General features: G+C 38.8%; 1 protein-coding gene across 4 annotated transcripts in view; it reads right to left on the minus strand.

Moving 5' to 3' along the window:
* GOLGA3 (golgin A3) overlaps positions 1-16,195 on the minus strand; it is a 39,297-nt gene that overhangs the window by 6,414 nt on the left and 16,688 nt on the right. For all 4 annotated transcript variants that reach the window (XM_054006360.1, XM_054006355.1, XM_054006358.1 and 1 more), the window contains 15 exons: positions 15,939-16,141; positions 15,444-15,581; positions 13,845-14,006; positions 12,481-12,849; positions 10,955-11,032; positions 10,020-10,283; positions 9,138-9,232; positions 7,905-8,121; positions 6,624-6,767; positions 5,259-5,456; positions 3,880-3,996; positions 3,568-3,707; positions 2,129-2,261; positions 1,763-1,885; positions 723-887 (listed from right to left, as the gene is read on the minus strand). In XM_054006360.1, the coding sequence (XP_053862335.1) occupies positions 723-887; positions 1,763-1,885; positions 2,129-2,261; positions 3,568-3,707; positions 3,880-3,996; positions 5,259-5,456; positions 6,624-6,767; positions 7,905-8,121; positions 9,138-9,232; positions 10,020-10,283; positions 10,955-11,032; positions 12,481-12,849; positions 13,845-14,006; positions 15,444-15,581; positions 15,939-16,141 (2,546 nt within the window). The remainder of the gene's footprint in view (positions 1-722; positions 888-1,762; positions 1,886-2,128; positions 2,262-3,567; positions 3,708-3,879; positions 3,997-5,258; positions 5,457-6,623; positions 6,768-7,904; positions 8,122-9,137; positions 9,233-10,019; positions 10,284-10,954; positions 11,033-12,480; positions 12,850-13,844; positions 14,007-15,443; positions 15,582-15,938; positions 16,142-16,195) is intronic.

Here is a 16,195-nt window from a genome sequence, read left to right on the forward strand (position 1 = left end):
TAAGTTTTAACTATAATGTCGGGGGGGGGAGGGGAGTTACTCAACAGTTCAGACAAAATACTGGCATAGGCATTTTGGGCTAGGCTGATGGGACTAATTCTCAACCTGTAATCAGTGGATCACCAGTGATCTGCAAAACCCTTCCTGCTGTTCTCAAGGTGAAATATTTTGATAATCAAATACTGGGAGATTGGAAGGGGAGTTGGTCCATGAAAGATTCTCTTACTAAGTAGTCAGCAGAAATAAAAAGAGAGAGAATCACTGCTACAGTACCTTTCTTCATAAGTACTAAATATGAGAACTAGTGAAGAAGCCATTAACTGTTGAAAATATGAGTGAAAGAGACCAGAAAGGACTTGAACAGACTGCATAAGCATGTGCCCTTTTAAGGGATTATCTAAAGGAATGAAAATTTGCCCACCATTTATTATTTCTCTCTCTCCTTTTTTGGTTTGTTGCATTGAATCAACATGTGAATACAACATGTTGCTTCAATACACAGAAAGAAAGACATTCTGCTGAAAGAGAAGTGAACTCCCTGTTTACAAACCAGCAAATCCCCCAGGAATTACTATTTAAAAAATAAGAAAACCACTGATCACCACGTGTAATTCTGACATTATGGTTGTATCAGGGTTCTCATGAAGTTATGCTACAGAAAACTTTGTTCCCATGTCACATTCCAATTATTTTAAAATAAAGTATTTTTCCTACTTAAATACCTTCTTCATCTTGCCATGTTTCAGGTCTGTCTTCAGCTGCTGGTTCTGCTGCAGCAATGTCTTCATGCTGTTCTTCAATTCAGTCACTTTAGCCTGAAGCATGAACTTGTCCTTCTGAGTCATTGACAGATCTTCCCGCACCATCTCCAACTCGGTCTTGATATTCTAAAGAATGAAAAATTAACCGTTAAAGAAGCTTAAAAACAATGTGAGGGAAACAGTCTAAAGTGGAAAATTCCAGCTTATTAGTATAGTGTTCATATTTTAACTGCTAAAAACCATTTAACTGCAAGCTGAATGGCTCTAGAGGTTTTATATATTCTACTAGTTTAAATATTTCAATTACTTTCTAAATTCTGAAGTCAGATGCCAGTTTAGGATATGCCACTAATATAAGCCATAAACATTTAATTCAATGTATTATCTTTTGAAAGTGTGTTATAGGACAACTTATTTAAACAGCATATTCTTGCTCCTCCTTGCAGTGATAGATACTAGCATCATTTAAACTATGATCTATAAGTCCTACAGTACCTATTCCTATCAAGTCATTTGTTCGATAATTCCCCAGTGCAAGGTTTCTTGAAGGGGCACTGTCAAGTGAAGTTTAGATTTAGGTTTGGTAAAAAGTAAGTTTTGACAAGACCCAACAGAAATATTTCCATCGTTTCTTTAATTTCAATAGTAATTACCGCCCCCCTACACCACACTCCATTGCTATTATTTGCAAACTGAGCACAGCATTGTGTTCATGCAGAAGAACCAGAAAGTGACGCCAATTAGAAATATATGACTAGCCTATGCTGATTGTCCAAGCTTGTTTCAGTACAAAAAGCAAACACAATAATGAAATAAAACTCAAAAAGTCTCTCAGTTTTAATCATCTACAGTTTTATATGCAACACTGGTACAGTAGTTTACTTTTTAAGCTTATAGTATCCCTCTAAGTGTTATCCTACTAAGTATCTCCTCCCCTATTGTAGATTTACTCTTCAGTGAAAACACCTGTCTATCAGAGTCATACAGGCCAGATCAAGTACCTGTAATACTAGCTGTATTCCTTCTAACTCCTTTTGACTGCGTTGCTCAGTCATATCCAACTGGTGCTTCATCGTTTGTATTTCTCTCTCCTTCTGCTCCACCTCCCATTTGAGGTCTTCAACCTAGGGGGGCGGGGGGGAGGGAGGAAAGTACCTTAAAATTCACTACAGGAGCAATCAATCACAAATTTGATGAGTATTTTAATTGTTACTTATTTGTTGAAAACATCTCCCACTTTTTAGACTGCTGATTAAAACAAAATCATACAAAAATTGCCGACTGAGGTGTGAATTAAACCACCTGTTTCATGCTCCTGAATAAGACATATGTAGTATGGGAGTAAGGAATTAACTAGAAGATTTTACCTCTTGGTTTTCTACAGGCTGTTTGCTAAGTTGTTCATCCAGCTGTTTCTGTAGAAGCTGGAGTTGAGACCGGGCTTCTGCCAACTCTTGCTGGAACTGAGATACTTCTTGAGAATGTTTCCCATCCTCAACCCTAGAATGGAAGTGGCAGAAAACCTCAAAATTGCCATTATCTGTACTTTTATCTCTTTATAATATAACAGATATGGCTAATAAGATGAAATATTTAACAGTACGTGATATAGATTATCAGCTTGAGGCACAAAATAGTTTGCTGCTAATTTCATTAAACAAAGTCTGGTGAACTATTTTTTGACAGGCTTTGTCTATATGCTCACCTTTGGATTTTAGCCAAAAGACAGAATTTCAATAAGATACATATATTGTTATATAGCTACATACTGTACTTCTTGACAAATGTCTTGATGGCTGATAATATTTCATATGAAGGGAAAGCTGTTAGTAGGATATTTTAAAAGAAGCAGTTTCCCATATTGATCCATTCTGGCATTGATGTCAGTTTTATCTGCAGGACTGAGGCTGTGAGATGACAAGTTAATTCTATGGTGGAGGGAGGAATAGGCCTGGTCTACCCACAGTTTTTGTACTGGTATATCTATTTCAGCTGGGGTGTGATTTCTTACCAAAATAGTTATATGGGTACAACTCTTAACGTGGTCACAGTTATACCTGTATAAAAGTGCTTATACTGGCATAGCTTATTCCCCTTCTCACATTGGAATAAACTATTCCATCCACAGTGGATGGACCTATACTGGTATAGTTAAAGAAGTACGACGTGTGCTTAGCCTTAAGGAAGTTATTTGACATTTAAAAAAAAAAAAGCATTAATCCGAAGAGCTCAAAATCCTGTTAGCAGCTTCACTGAGGTCTTGTACTTCAAATTTTCACATCCTGCATTCTAAGGTTGTTCCACTGAAGACACTGGAACATGATGGAATAACCAGTATGTTCAACAGCAAGCAGACAGTTCAAATTCCCACATAACAAAACAATTTAGTATATACCAAGAAAGTGGATAGTCAGCTGAAGCCTCATTTGCTTATCAAGGTCATCCTGCAATTAAGGTCTCAGGGCTGTGCAACAGAGTCAAGATATTGAGTAGAGTGTTAAGCTCATCTAGTCTATGAAGCAGGGTTCATCTGTATCAAAACTGTAAGAAGTGCAAGTGAAATGGTCTGAAGAAGGTGTACCCCAGATATAGTAAAAGAATCATGAGACAGAAAATAGACACGTTTTTGCAAGCAGTGCACACTTGTGGCAAGTGATAAGACTCAGACAGGACTAATTCCACACAGAGGGCCAAAGCCAAAAATTCAAATACATAAGTAGTTCTTAGATTTCTTAATAGATTGCAACCATTTTATTCACCTTGTTCTAAGAAACTTAGTGTGTAGTATATGTTATTGTGTACTTACTGTAGTTTGTCTGCTTCAGCCTGAAGGGCTTGGACAAGCAGTTCTTTGGCTTGTAGCTCTTTCTTAATTTCGCTCAGCTCAAGAACAGCAGCTCTATAATGACGACGGTTATGTGCTGCATCTACTTTGGCTGCCGCAACCTACAGATGCAAAACAGACAGCTGCTCTTTATCTGACCAGTATTACAGGATTATAAAAAGGTAGAGATGATACATGGGTGAGACACGCGCACACAAAACAGAATTTGCTACTTATTCAGTATTTTGTATTTAAATCACCTATGAAGTAATAAAGCAGAATCCGAGCCCTTACCTGCTCTTTAAGGTTATTAACTTTTGACTTTTCTCTTTCTAAGGCAGTCTGTAAGGCTTGAATAAGTTGTTTCATTTGCTGATCCTCCTCCTCTTTACGCTTTAGGACTGCTTGAACCTATGGTATCACAAAACCAGAGGTTCAATGGCACAACACAGGGTCTGTGCACAATGTCCAGAAGATTTGGGGCAGGGGGATGGGGGTAGAGGGGAAAAAAAGGCAGTAGTACCTTCTGACTAGTGAAGTATTGTTCATTTGCATGCAGTTGTGTGTAAGACATGAAGTGTTAACTATTTTTTACAAAAAGAAGGTTTAGGGTTATTAAAAGGCTGGCTTTGAATAAAATATTATCCTTGTTTTTAGGTATAATTTTAATCATTCATTCAAACACTTTGGGTCAACTCCCCTCCCACCCGGACCTAGATCTGGGTGCACTGTAGAGACATGCCTTATCTAGTGAGGGGGTCAGTGCCCCTCCTTGCACAACTTGCATAGCCTTGAGAGTCTAATGATGCTTTTAAGTTGACTCCCTCGGATGGAAGAACTGTTGTCATGACAGAGTCTCAAGGGCACTGGGGAACGAGGAAAACATGGGAATTCTCAAAGTTCCAACAGAGATGGAGGAAGGTCCCTCCACCCCAACTCCCCCGTTGGAGGTGGTGGAGAATTACAAATGTTGAGTTATTTAACTTTCAGAATTCAATACAGTAGGGTGCAGACAGGACCTACTTTTCAGAAACAAAAAATGCCACAAAACCTTCCAAAGGAAGTAAGTAACATGAAATTTATTAGGTATGTGGATCTTTTCTGCACATTTTAAAGAGCCCATGGCACCTATGAAAGAGTAAGAGTTTGCCTGAGAATCCTTGGCAAAACTTCCCCTCCCATTACTGCTATTCACTCTCACTGCACACTGCTCTCTCACCCCTGAAATGGCTATATTTCAGTGATGGTGAATGCAGATTGGAGATGGAGGGGGGGGGGGGGGGGAAGGTGCTATATTGACATAAATATTAAAATTAGTAAGAACATCAACAATGATATCAGATCTTTATGTGGTACAAGGTATATGTTACCAAGAGCTGTATTAAATTTGCCACTTTCATTTTTGCAAATTTTTGTTAATGTTTTCATTGAGAAAGTTCTTAATTTAACCCAGCAGGAATTTTTTTTTAATGACATGTCTCCCATACCTATATTATTATTCTAATGTAAGCTACATGAGACCGGGACCTGGAGACAGCACACCATTTCTTTAAACACGTGTTTTGAATGAAAATCTACAGACATAATCCGGTCCCTGTACCTTCTGCAATCAGAAGAATATTAGCCTTCTCTTCTAAAAAATGCCACATCAAAAAGTCAAATGCTTTGAATACCTGGAGATTCAGCTGTACCAGGTCTGCCTCTCTCTTTGCTAGTGCTGTTTCTAGGATCTTGTTGTGCTCCCGCAAAGCAGTGTTAGACTGACCAAGACCAGTGAGCTTCCCTCGTTCATGTTCCAGTTCGAGGGCCAACTTCTTGTTTATTTCTTCTAAACGTTTTATCTTCCTCCTGAAACCTCTAGATTCCTGAAGCTGCAACCAAAAAAAATAAAATCACAATATTATTGCCATAAGCAGTTGTGAGGTAGACTCATCAAACATGATGATTGCTTTGTGCATATGATGTTAAATTTTCCAACTTTCACAATAGATGCTTCTAAAATTTAGTTCAACCAGATTCTTATTCTGATTTTCTTCAGGAGATTAATGGCTAGAAGTAGAGGGCATAACTACTATCCATAGGAGAAGAAAAGAAGGGATGAGCTACTGATGGTAGAGAGGTCAATCCTGCATATTTCTAGTGCCACCTTAGAATTTCAACAGTGAATTAATGGGAGTCCTGGGTACTCAGCATCTCTTGACCAGGCTTAGTTGGTCTCTTTCATGTAGGAGCTTCTTTTCTTTCACCCCTACTCTTTTTTTCCCCTGTATTATAAGTAGGGCTCCATGTTTGTCACGGAGGTTGCGGTTCCACGACCTCCATGACTTCTGCAGCAGCCAGTGTGGCTGACCCTAGGGCTGCCCAAGCAGCTGGCTCCAGGGCCAACTGCTCAAGTGGCCCCGGGGACAGTCGCACCAGCCGCTGCTGGCCTGGTTCTGCAGCCAGTCCCTGGGGCGGCCCGGCAGTCAGCTGCACCGGCTGCTGCTCAGGCAGTCTCCAGGCAGCTAGCCTGAGGACCGCCTGAGCAGTGGCTGGTGCGGCTGGCCCCAGGGACTGCCTGAGCAGTAGTCTCTGAGGCGGCCGGAGCAGCCGCTGCTTGGCGGCCCCAGGCAGCTGGTGCCAGTGGCCCCGACCCCCATCAGCAGCGCCCGCCCCCCCCCCCGCCAGGGCTCCCCAGCAATGGCCTCTGGGGTGTCCCCTCAGCAGCATCCCCACCCCCAAGATTTAGTTAGGTGTATTTATAATATAAGTCAGGGACAGGTCATGGGCTGTGAATTTTTGTTTATTGCCCGTGACCTGTCCATGACTTTTACTAAAAATACCATTGAATAAATCCTACTATTAATGATAAGGGCCCAATAAAACCATGAGGAGTTGGCAGCTTGCAGCAAAATTAGCAAGTGTGGTGGACACAATCTTCCCTTTGTAAGATTAGAACAAACTTTCATTTTATTTGAACAGTTCAGTCCCAAATCCTCTTTTGCCCTCTGGGCTGTACACTGAACCTCCCTGTCTGCCAGGAAAGCTCAGGCAATTACCTCATCCTCAAGTTCAATCACTTTTTCCCTGTACTCCTCAAGCTCCTGGCTGGTGAGTGAAATTACTTCTTGCAGCTCTTTCTCCAACATCATCTTACTGTGGCTAACAGCCTGCAGCTCTGTCTCCAGAGCTTGAATCCTTTCCTAAAGACAAAGACATCAGAAGCCTAGTTAGTAAAACACTTGTTTTGCAGAAGCAACTGTTCTTTTTAACAAATTTATTCCTCCAACAGGTAGAAGTTTAAAGTGCTTATTATGTTTAATGGACAACATTTTGGGTCAGAAAAAAACAAACAAACAAAAAAACTTACTACATTTAACAGATTCATATTTTGCTATAATGGAAATTACTCTTTTTGCAATATAAATCATATAAAAAGTCACATCTCTGCCTTGAGAAGCTTGCATTCTTTCACTGACAGACACAATATACACAATAAGAGAACAGAATTCTTCACACAACATCAAAAAAGAGCTTTAGCATTTAAAAGCTATGGGGAAATAGTTGGATTTAAGGAGGGATTTGAAGGAGGACAGAGTGTTTGGTGCAAGCAAAGAAGAAACTATTAGTTAATAAGTAAAAAAAACTTCATTATATTTCAGTACAAGAAGAAAATACTGAAAACCTGCACTTAAATAACAGAAACATTAACAGGAATTCAGGGCTAAGGCTGACACTCCTTCTGAAGTGTAGCTATAACTGCGGGTTGGCTGTTTATTTTACTCATATATTCGGAAATTGCCAAAACATTTTCCTTATTTTTGATAAGGAAATTCTCTCACAGTTTGAGACACTGGCACATGGACTATAGGTCTGGAAATTGGACACTGGCAGTATCTTCACAATATTTAAATAATACTTTAAAGAAAACCACTTCTGCAGTAAATAATAAATCAAGGCACACATTAAGTGAATTCCCCTATGACTGATAAGTAGCATATGGAATCTTTACTACAGATTTAAATGCATGTTAAAGGGCAAGCTTCTAGTTTATTATAGTTATTAACTTTTTAAGTCCTGAAAGGAGATTTCACAGCTGGCTACAAGAATGAAGCTTTGTTGTTGGTATAAATTAATATAGATACACAGAAAAACTTGCAGTGTTTTCAGTAGAAGGTAAAACCCTGTAAAATACAATCCTGCCCAGAGATGATCATCTCATTACCAAAATTTTTCTCTGTAGGATAAATGAACCTATAGGTAAGGTCATCTCTTTAAGTATTTAGTAGTATGCAAGAATCCTAACTCTCTACTAACAAAGTTACAGGACATCATCCTACATGGGAAGCCTGGTTATTTCCTCCATCAGCGATTTGTGCTTTTAGTTTGCTCAGCTCCACTTCAGAAGATTCCTTTGCAGTGAGGGCTTCCTGCAGCCGGCGGCTAAGAATGCCAACTGCATTCTCATAGGCTTTGTGTTTTGCCTTCATCTCTTTCTGTGCACTGGTCAAATCTGACCCCAGACGCTTCATTTTTTGTTTCTGTTCGGTGATGGCCCTAGAATGAGAAAGCACAAAGAGAACTCCCTAAAAACTGTATTGAACAATTAAACTTTTAGATTAACAAAACTCTATTGAGAGGTCATAGCACGATACTGATTCCCAAAGAAGCTATTTATTCCCAAAGTTCCATAAAATCAAACTGATATAAGAACAACTAAAGAATTGCTTTAGCACATAAACCATGTTTTTCAAATATTAAGGGACAATACCAAGTTGTTCACTCCACAAAATTAGTATATTAATTGCAGAAAGCCATTTTCTGATTTGATAGTAAGTCCTTGGCGATGCCACAGTTCTTGTGCATCAGCAACAAGAGAGTGCATGACTTGGGCAGTATTGCCGTAGACACGTGTAAATGAAATGGAAAACTACTCCTGAGTTTAACTTCTAGCATGAGAGCTTCTCCTTGTTTGTCAAACTCACTTTTGTGTAGGGCTGCACTGTACTTTTGCAGTGGTGGATCCTATAGTACTGCTCCCTTTCTCCTTCCCAATATCCATTTACATATGTCTACTTCCATCTCATTCCCATCACATCTACCGCCACGGTAACACTTAATATTTGTGGTTTTCAATTTAGTGCTTATGAAAGGCGGTATTGTTAAAAAAAAATAAGATTTATTAGTGTTGCCATCTGTGTGGCAACTGCTTCGATATATACCAATTGCAAAATGCCACTTTTGGTGAGCAATAGTTTGCTATTGGTACAATTTCAGGTGCCTTTGGCCTCATGCCATACACCACAAAGCTTGGTAATAAAGAGGAATGGTCAGAGGAGAGATCTGTGAACCTGAAACTCATGAGTTCCTGTCCTACCAACAACTTCCGTGTTCAGGCTACATTGAGGCACAGATGTTAAGTAGTTTATCCAGCTGTAAAATGGAAATACAGCTGTCCTTCAAGGGTAGGGAAAAAACTAAACAGTAATTTTTGTACAGCACACTGAAGTAAAAAAGCACAATAGGAATAGTGAGTGCTACTATTATTCTGGCTATGTAAAAAGCTGACTTACTTTTTGGCTTCCTCTTGCATTTGTTCTACCTGTAGTTTTAATACCTCATTCACCTCAGCAAGAGATGTCATTTGTTCTTTATCAATCTGCAAAGACTTGAGGAGGAAAAAAAGGTGAGGGAGGAAGAATAAAAAAAAAAAGGGAGAAAATTCGGTAAGCACAAAAGAATTCCTCATTCCAGTTTGCCATTATATATATATATATATATATATATATATACACACACACACACACACACACAATCAGAATGTTAAAACAGGACTACTTTTGTATCTATTTGGCAACCAGGTAAGGTTTAGTTTAATATATCAACAACAAAGTAATGTGGTAATTTTCAAAACTATTTCCTTTTCTATATACAAGGATTGGGGGTGAAAGGGGAAGGATGTTTCCTTCCATGTACCAAACAGTCTCCTTCCCCATCCCTTTTTAATTCTATTTTAATTCGAGTCACCATCCTGACATCTACAGACTGGGCAGTAGTCCCCTTAGCATATGCTAATACAAGTCCTTAACATGAAGGATTGTTGTTGAGCAAAATAAGACACTCTTAGCTCCCAGAGTTATCTCTGGGAGCTAAGAGTGTTGCCTCCAAAGCACATCTCTACCACACCTGCAGCCTAATTCTCCACTCTATTACTGGTATAAAATCAGTGTAACTCCATGACTTCAATATGGGTTAATATAGTACCAGTACATAGCAATACACCATCATTCAGTTTAACCATCAAAAGTAAGTAACATACAACTGCCTTCAATATATATTTGGTAATCTTAGTTTAAAAGATTACTCCTAACTGAAACACCTCAATAATTAATAGGATTAGCTGCAGCTCAAATGTGTGTTATCCTTGATATAACTGCACTAGATTTACTCCTCACCTGTAGCTGTATCTCCATGTCATCCCGTTCTTTTTGCACTGACTGGAGGTGGCTTTCTAACTCCACCATCTGCTGGTGAACCTGGGATACTTCCTTCTGAAGTCTTGAGCGTTCAACATCAATGGATTGCTTTTCACCTTGAAGTTTCAGTAGCTCCCGTTTTAATTCTTTCACTTCTGAATCCAGCCGCTTCTTTGTAGATTTCAATTCACTAATCAGCTGGTCCTTTGAACTTGCATCTCTTCGATAAGCTTCCACCATTACCTAGTGCACATGTCAAAATCAGAGAGATATCCACCAGGGCACAATTTCTAAAACAATTGTTGGACTAATAGGCAAGCAAATGGTAACAATCAACAGTGCCACTATCGGGGACATCTGAAGTCCTGATACATCTTTAGTTTAAAATTCTATATAATTCTATAATTCATATTCTATATAATTCCAAACAAGATTTGGAGTAAAACAAATTATTTCTTTTAAATTAAAATTCCCCAGGCCAACAGAATTTCATACAGTTGCATTAAATTTAAGATACTTGAAGAGTTACCCAATTTTTTTTATAAAAATGAATATTGTTGAAAAAGCTGTCACCTAGTACAAATGAACTAGAGAAATCTTAACAACTTGTAGGCCAAATGAAGTCCATGTGACAAACTTCCCAGACTTTAATGGGAACATGATTTGGCCTACGTGTCTGCTTTTATGTCAATTACAGTTTAAAAAAAAAAATCAATGTATAACCTACAGAAATATACCTCACATAATGAATTGTGTTACAACATTCCTTCTATTTGCTATAATGGCCTGTCAGTTAAATAACACCATTTTCATTAGGAAGTAAGATGCCATTAACCTATTAGTACATGCCTTCCCAGCAACACACAATCTTTGTTCATTTTGAATACAATTTTGAAATGGCTATTTATACCCACCTTTTGCTGTAGGAACTGCTCCTTTACTTTTTGGGTCTGTTTCTTCAGGCTGGCACTTTCCTGTTGCAGATTTTCCACCTATTAGAGAAAAATGCAGACATGTTGCCTTACTTGGATTACAAATTCTCTGAGCAGGAACTGTCTTTTTGTTATGTATATGCATAGTGCTTAGACTAACAAGGACCCTGATCCTGACTGTGGCATCAGACACTACCGTAATGCAAATAATAAAAATTGTTTTATACCTAAATAGTTGAGACAGATTCAGAATAATCATCTTCCCAACACCACCAACAAGGACACAGGATCTCCCATTATCTGGGCATGCATGTCTTAGAATACATCAGACTCTATATGGTGTATCCAGATGACACAGATTCTGGAGTTTACATGCTCAAGTTAAAAAATCAAAATAAATAGCAGGTGCTTCATAATTTATAGAGCTACAAAAATGTTTTCATACTGCATGTACCAGCAGAGATACTTTGGACTTCTGTGACCAAAACTGTCGAATCCCCTACCCTACCTTAAATGGGAAATCTTTGCTGGGTCCCATAAGAATGGCCATATTGGGTCAGACCAAAGGTCCATCTAGCCCAGTATTCTGTCTTCCGACAGTGCCCAATGCCAGGTGCTTCAGAGGGAATGACAGAATAGGTAATCATCAAGTGATCCATCCTCTGTCAGCCATTCCCAGCTTCTGACAAACAGAGGCTAGGGACACCATCCCTTCCCATCCTGGCTAATAGCCATTGATGGACCTATCCTCCATGAACTTATCTAGTTTTTTGTTGAACCTTGTTTGAACCCTGTCCCAGCAGAAGCCTTCAGTAGAAATGTAGATGCTCTATCTTGCTCTCAAGTTTGGGATGCGCTACACAAACTGTGGGTCCAAACTTGCTTACGAGAATAGAGTTTTGTTTAGTTGAAGCTCCATTGCGGATTAGAACGCACACAACAGAACATGAGTAGACAGCAAACTTGGTCTGGTAAACTGGTACAGGAAAAAAACAAGTCTGTGAACCACTGTCAGCATACAGTAATGGACAAAAATGAGATCAGGTATGTTTTAAGTTAGGAAGCAGCCATTAATTCTCCCAAAAGGAATGCCCACAGAGAATCTAACCTTACTGTATGCATAAGGAAATTTTCTTTGGCTGAGATTGCCTCATGAACACAGTGCATTAAAACTACTATTTCCAAAAAGTGTACTTTATACAAAAAGTAATAATATGAATCCATTAATTTTGAAAATTGATATCAGACATGAATCTGTCTCTTGGCAAAGAACAAATCTAATTTATTAAATCCTTAAGATGCAAAAATAACTCAGTTGCACAAACTTCATGAATCCAGAAACAGACCCAGATATAAAATAATAATAAATGAGAAACATTCCACTGATATAAACAGAATAAATGAGCAATATTCAATGCTGGGGAATAGTCGTAAAACAGCTAGATTTATTTTCATTCTCAACACTTACGTCGGTTATTTGCAACAGAATAATTTTAGAAATTCATTACCTGGCTTGACTTTATAGCGATTTCTTGTCTCAATTGCGCCAAGATTTCTGATGCTGCCTCAGTACTTTCACCTAAGCATTTTGCTCCTTCGTCAAGTTCTTCTTTGTTCGCTTTTGCTGCCTGCAGAGCTACCTCTAGGACAATCTTCTCATTCTGCAGATATTGGATCGTGTCATCCTTGGAAATAACATCACCTTGGAATTCCTCTAACCTGGCCACCAACTCATCATATTGAGTCTGTAGGTCATTTAGGGACTGCTCTTTGGTGTGCAATGTTTCTTGGGTTAAGGTGAGCTGCTTCATGAGCACTAGATGCTCCTGCTGTAAAGATTCAAGCTGCAGATCTCGCTGATGCAGAGTCAATTTCATCTGAAGAAAAAAATAGTTTTTAAAAGATTTAATCCATCTCAGATGAATTTTAAAACTACAAAATACACTTTTATTTAAGAATGTACTTAAAAAAAATTAAAATAGCCTAGTATCTTTGAGGCACTAATAGAAAATAACTGTAAAGAAAGTTGAAGGCGATCTTATGTTTCATTGATTCTCTCTATTCACAGTGTTGATTATATTGGGGCCATTCTGTGCAACAGCTAGAACACTAGAGAGCAGACATTGATCAGGCTGACAATCCTAGAAGACTACACGTTTTACTTTATGACCTTTTTAATTTCTATTTTAAATTAAGTGTCCAGTGTGCATATAAACATGTTAGCTTCTGCTTAAGATACCATTACCCTTAGATATCCTTTTTGGTCAGAACATTGAGCTCTATCATGCACCAGATCCTCATTCCATTCCCCTTCCAGCAACATAAAATGAAATCCTTTACAAAACACTGGTGTAAAGTGATGCTGCACTCAGGAAAATGACTATCTAAAAGGACAACTTTTAACTACAGAAATGCACTCCTTGCGTATATGCAGAATTATTATCTGCAGAATTCACTGGCACATCTAACTTTTACTATTATTTAGTTCTTCTGGCACTGCAGAACTACAATCATCGAGAGAGGAAGCTCAATTCTATTCTAGTTCACACATCAAAAGAATTTCTAACTCTGCTCCGATTGCCAAATCTTTATTATTGTTAAGGATGCACAAGCCAGAAAGATAATGGTTTAACTTTCTGATCCCAGGTGGAGTTTGAAGGACTGGTGGGTAGAAGTGGACTCTTTTTACAAGTAACTCAGCAAGTTTGAGCTGGAATTCAATGAGACACACAACATGCTTATCTTTCCATGCCATTTTTAGAGTAATCTTTCCGTCACTTTAAACATTGTTAACTGAAAATCCATGTATTAGCTTTTCAGCTTAAGTGTTCTCCAGGAAGCCCTTGGGAAACTATCCAGTATTCAAGTCTACCTGTTCCAGTTCTTGTTCCAGTGTTCCTGCAGAATCAGCCATTTTCTGCAGTTGTTCTCTCTCATCCTCAAACTCCTCCAGCCTTCTCTGCAGGTCGTCTTCCACCATGGTTTTAGCCTCCTGGATCTGTACAAATGCAGCTTCTTGATCTAACATGTCAGCCTGCACAGAAAAAGCAGGAAGTAGGAAAATGGTAAAAATATCAGATGAAATGGATTAAAAAAAAAAAATCAGAAAAAATATTGGAGAACAAAATAGGAAAACATAATTCAATTCATTGTATTACACTCCTGAAGCCCTCAGTGAAGTTATCCACTCAGTATTTGACGATTACTGTACTGGGCTTCTAGGACACACCCCTTGGAATGACTATGGTGCATCTTGCCCATCCATAAGAGACTGAATTCTGGCTAAGTGCTTTTCATTTTTAAAAAATTGATAGGCTACTACAGAAGGGAAGACCAAACATTTCTGCAGTCCCAGCATAAAATTTTCAGAAGAACTTCAGTGACTTGAGTCCGAATCTCATTGAGATTCAATGGGACTTAGGTTCCTAAGTCCTTTCTGAAAACAGGATTTAGGAGTGTAAGTTACCTAGGTACTTTTGAAAATTTTATTAATCTTTTCTGCTAGAGGACAGGAAGGATAAGCCTGGGGTATACGAGATTTTCACAGAGAGCCCTTTAAGGATATTACCAATTTTGTTTAAGTTCCCCACCCCTCTATTTAAAAACAACAACAAGTATTACTCTGCAATAGCAAATACAAATCTTTGCCACCAGCCTTTGTTTTTGGATGACATTCTTGAACTATTAACCAACACTAAAATGAGTAAGATGTTTTAGATCATCCACAATATTAACTGGGTTTCCCAATACACCTCTACCCCGATATAACATGACCCGATATAACATGAATTTGGATATAACGCGGTAAAGCAGCGCTCCGGGTTGGCGGGGCTGCGCACTCCGGTGGATTCACCTATAACGCGGTAAGATTTTTTGGCTCCTGAGGACAGCGTTATATCAAGGTAAAGGTGTATTTAGTAATATCAGAGTGCAAAAATGAGGATTCAAGACTCAGTAGAATTTATCAGCTGCAAATAATTCAGATCCACATCCCCCGCATGTATATTGTTTACAACAGGGTGGCCGAAGTGTGGTTCATTAAGTTTTCCAATGTGTTTCATGGCTGGGCTAATCTCAGATGTAAAAATGGGCCTCTGAGACTCCAGGTCCCAGTCTGTAATGCTCCATTTTACTTTAATCAGAGGGAGTTACATTTAGGCCTGTCAACTGGGTCTCTTTATGTAGGTAAGTTTGTGACCTAGAGATGTTGACAGTTTCCTTTTTAACTAGCAAGATTCTTCATGTAGTTTTAAAATTTGAAGGAGTAACACTTGCCTTCTGGGGATGTAAATCTGAAAAGGCTCTTTGATCATGTAAGATATACAGCAATTTGAACGTACTCATAGTGAAGTCATTTCTACCAGTGTAAATACCCTCTTCCTGTATCTGAAAACATAGTGATCACTAAACTGGAATATAAAACTTGAACAACAGAACACAATTCAGACAGGCCACCTGCAAATTACCTTACCTCAATATTTTGCAGCTGTGCTGCAATACGTTCCTTTTCTTTGATGGATCTGTGCTGGGTCTCTGTTAGCTGATGAGACAATGATACGTTCTCTAGTTTGAGGTGCTCCAACATATCTGCTTGGGTCATTTGCCCAGCCTGCAGGAAGAAAAAGTCCATATAAATACTCAAAACATGGGTTGACAATGAAAAAGTTCCAGAGAAGAGGACTCAGTCTATTGGGCCTTAGCTGTCACCTAATGGCTTTACAGATCTACATCCATGAGAAAGCTTAATCAGCTTTTCAGAAAGTGCATTGGTTAAGTTTATGCCTCAGTGTTAGACAGGAAGTAACACCTAATGATGACAGGTAAAAGGGACAGAGCTAATCATGCACCTTACATAAATACAGAAACGAGATTGGTCCCTCCTTAAAAGTCTGAAAAGAATTTATCTGCTGGCTAAAGCTAACGTAAGAAAGAAAGCAGTGAGGATGTGGAAAGTTCACACATTTACCTGTATATTGGCCATCTCACTCTGTAGTCTAACACGTGCCTCCTGTGCCACTGCCAATTGCTGCTGGTACCACTGCCGCACATTTTGCAGCGATGCAATCTCTGCTTGAGATGCTTTTAGCTTATTGGTCAACGTGGTCCGTTCTAACTGCACCTGCTGAAGCTGGTTCTGTAAGGAAGCCATTTGCTGTCGCAGACTGTGTACTAAAAAGGGGGAAAAAATTAAACTATGCTATTCCAATGTCCAATTTTTGATGG

The sequence above is a fragment of the Malaclemys terrapin genome, chromosome 16, assembly GCF_027887155.1.
Source record: "Malaclemys terrapin pileata isolate rMalTer1 chromosome 16, rMalTer1.hap1, whole genome shotgun sequence".
NCBI classification, from domain to species: domain Eukaryota; kingdom Metazoa; phylum Chordata; order Testudines; family Emydidae; genus Malaclemys; species Malaclemys terrapin.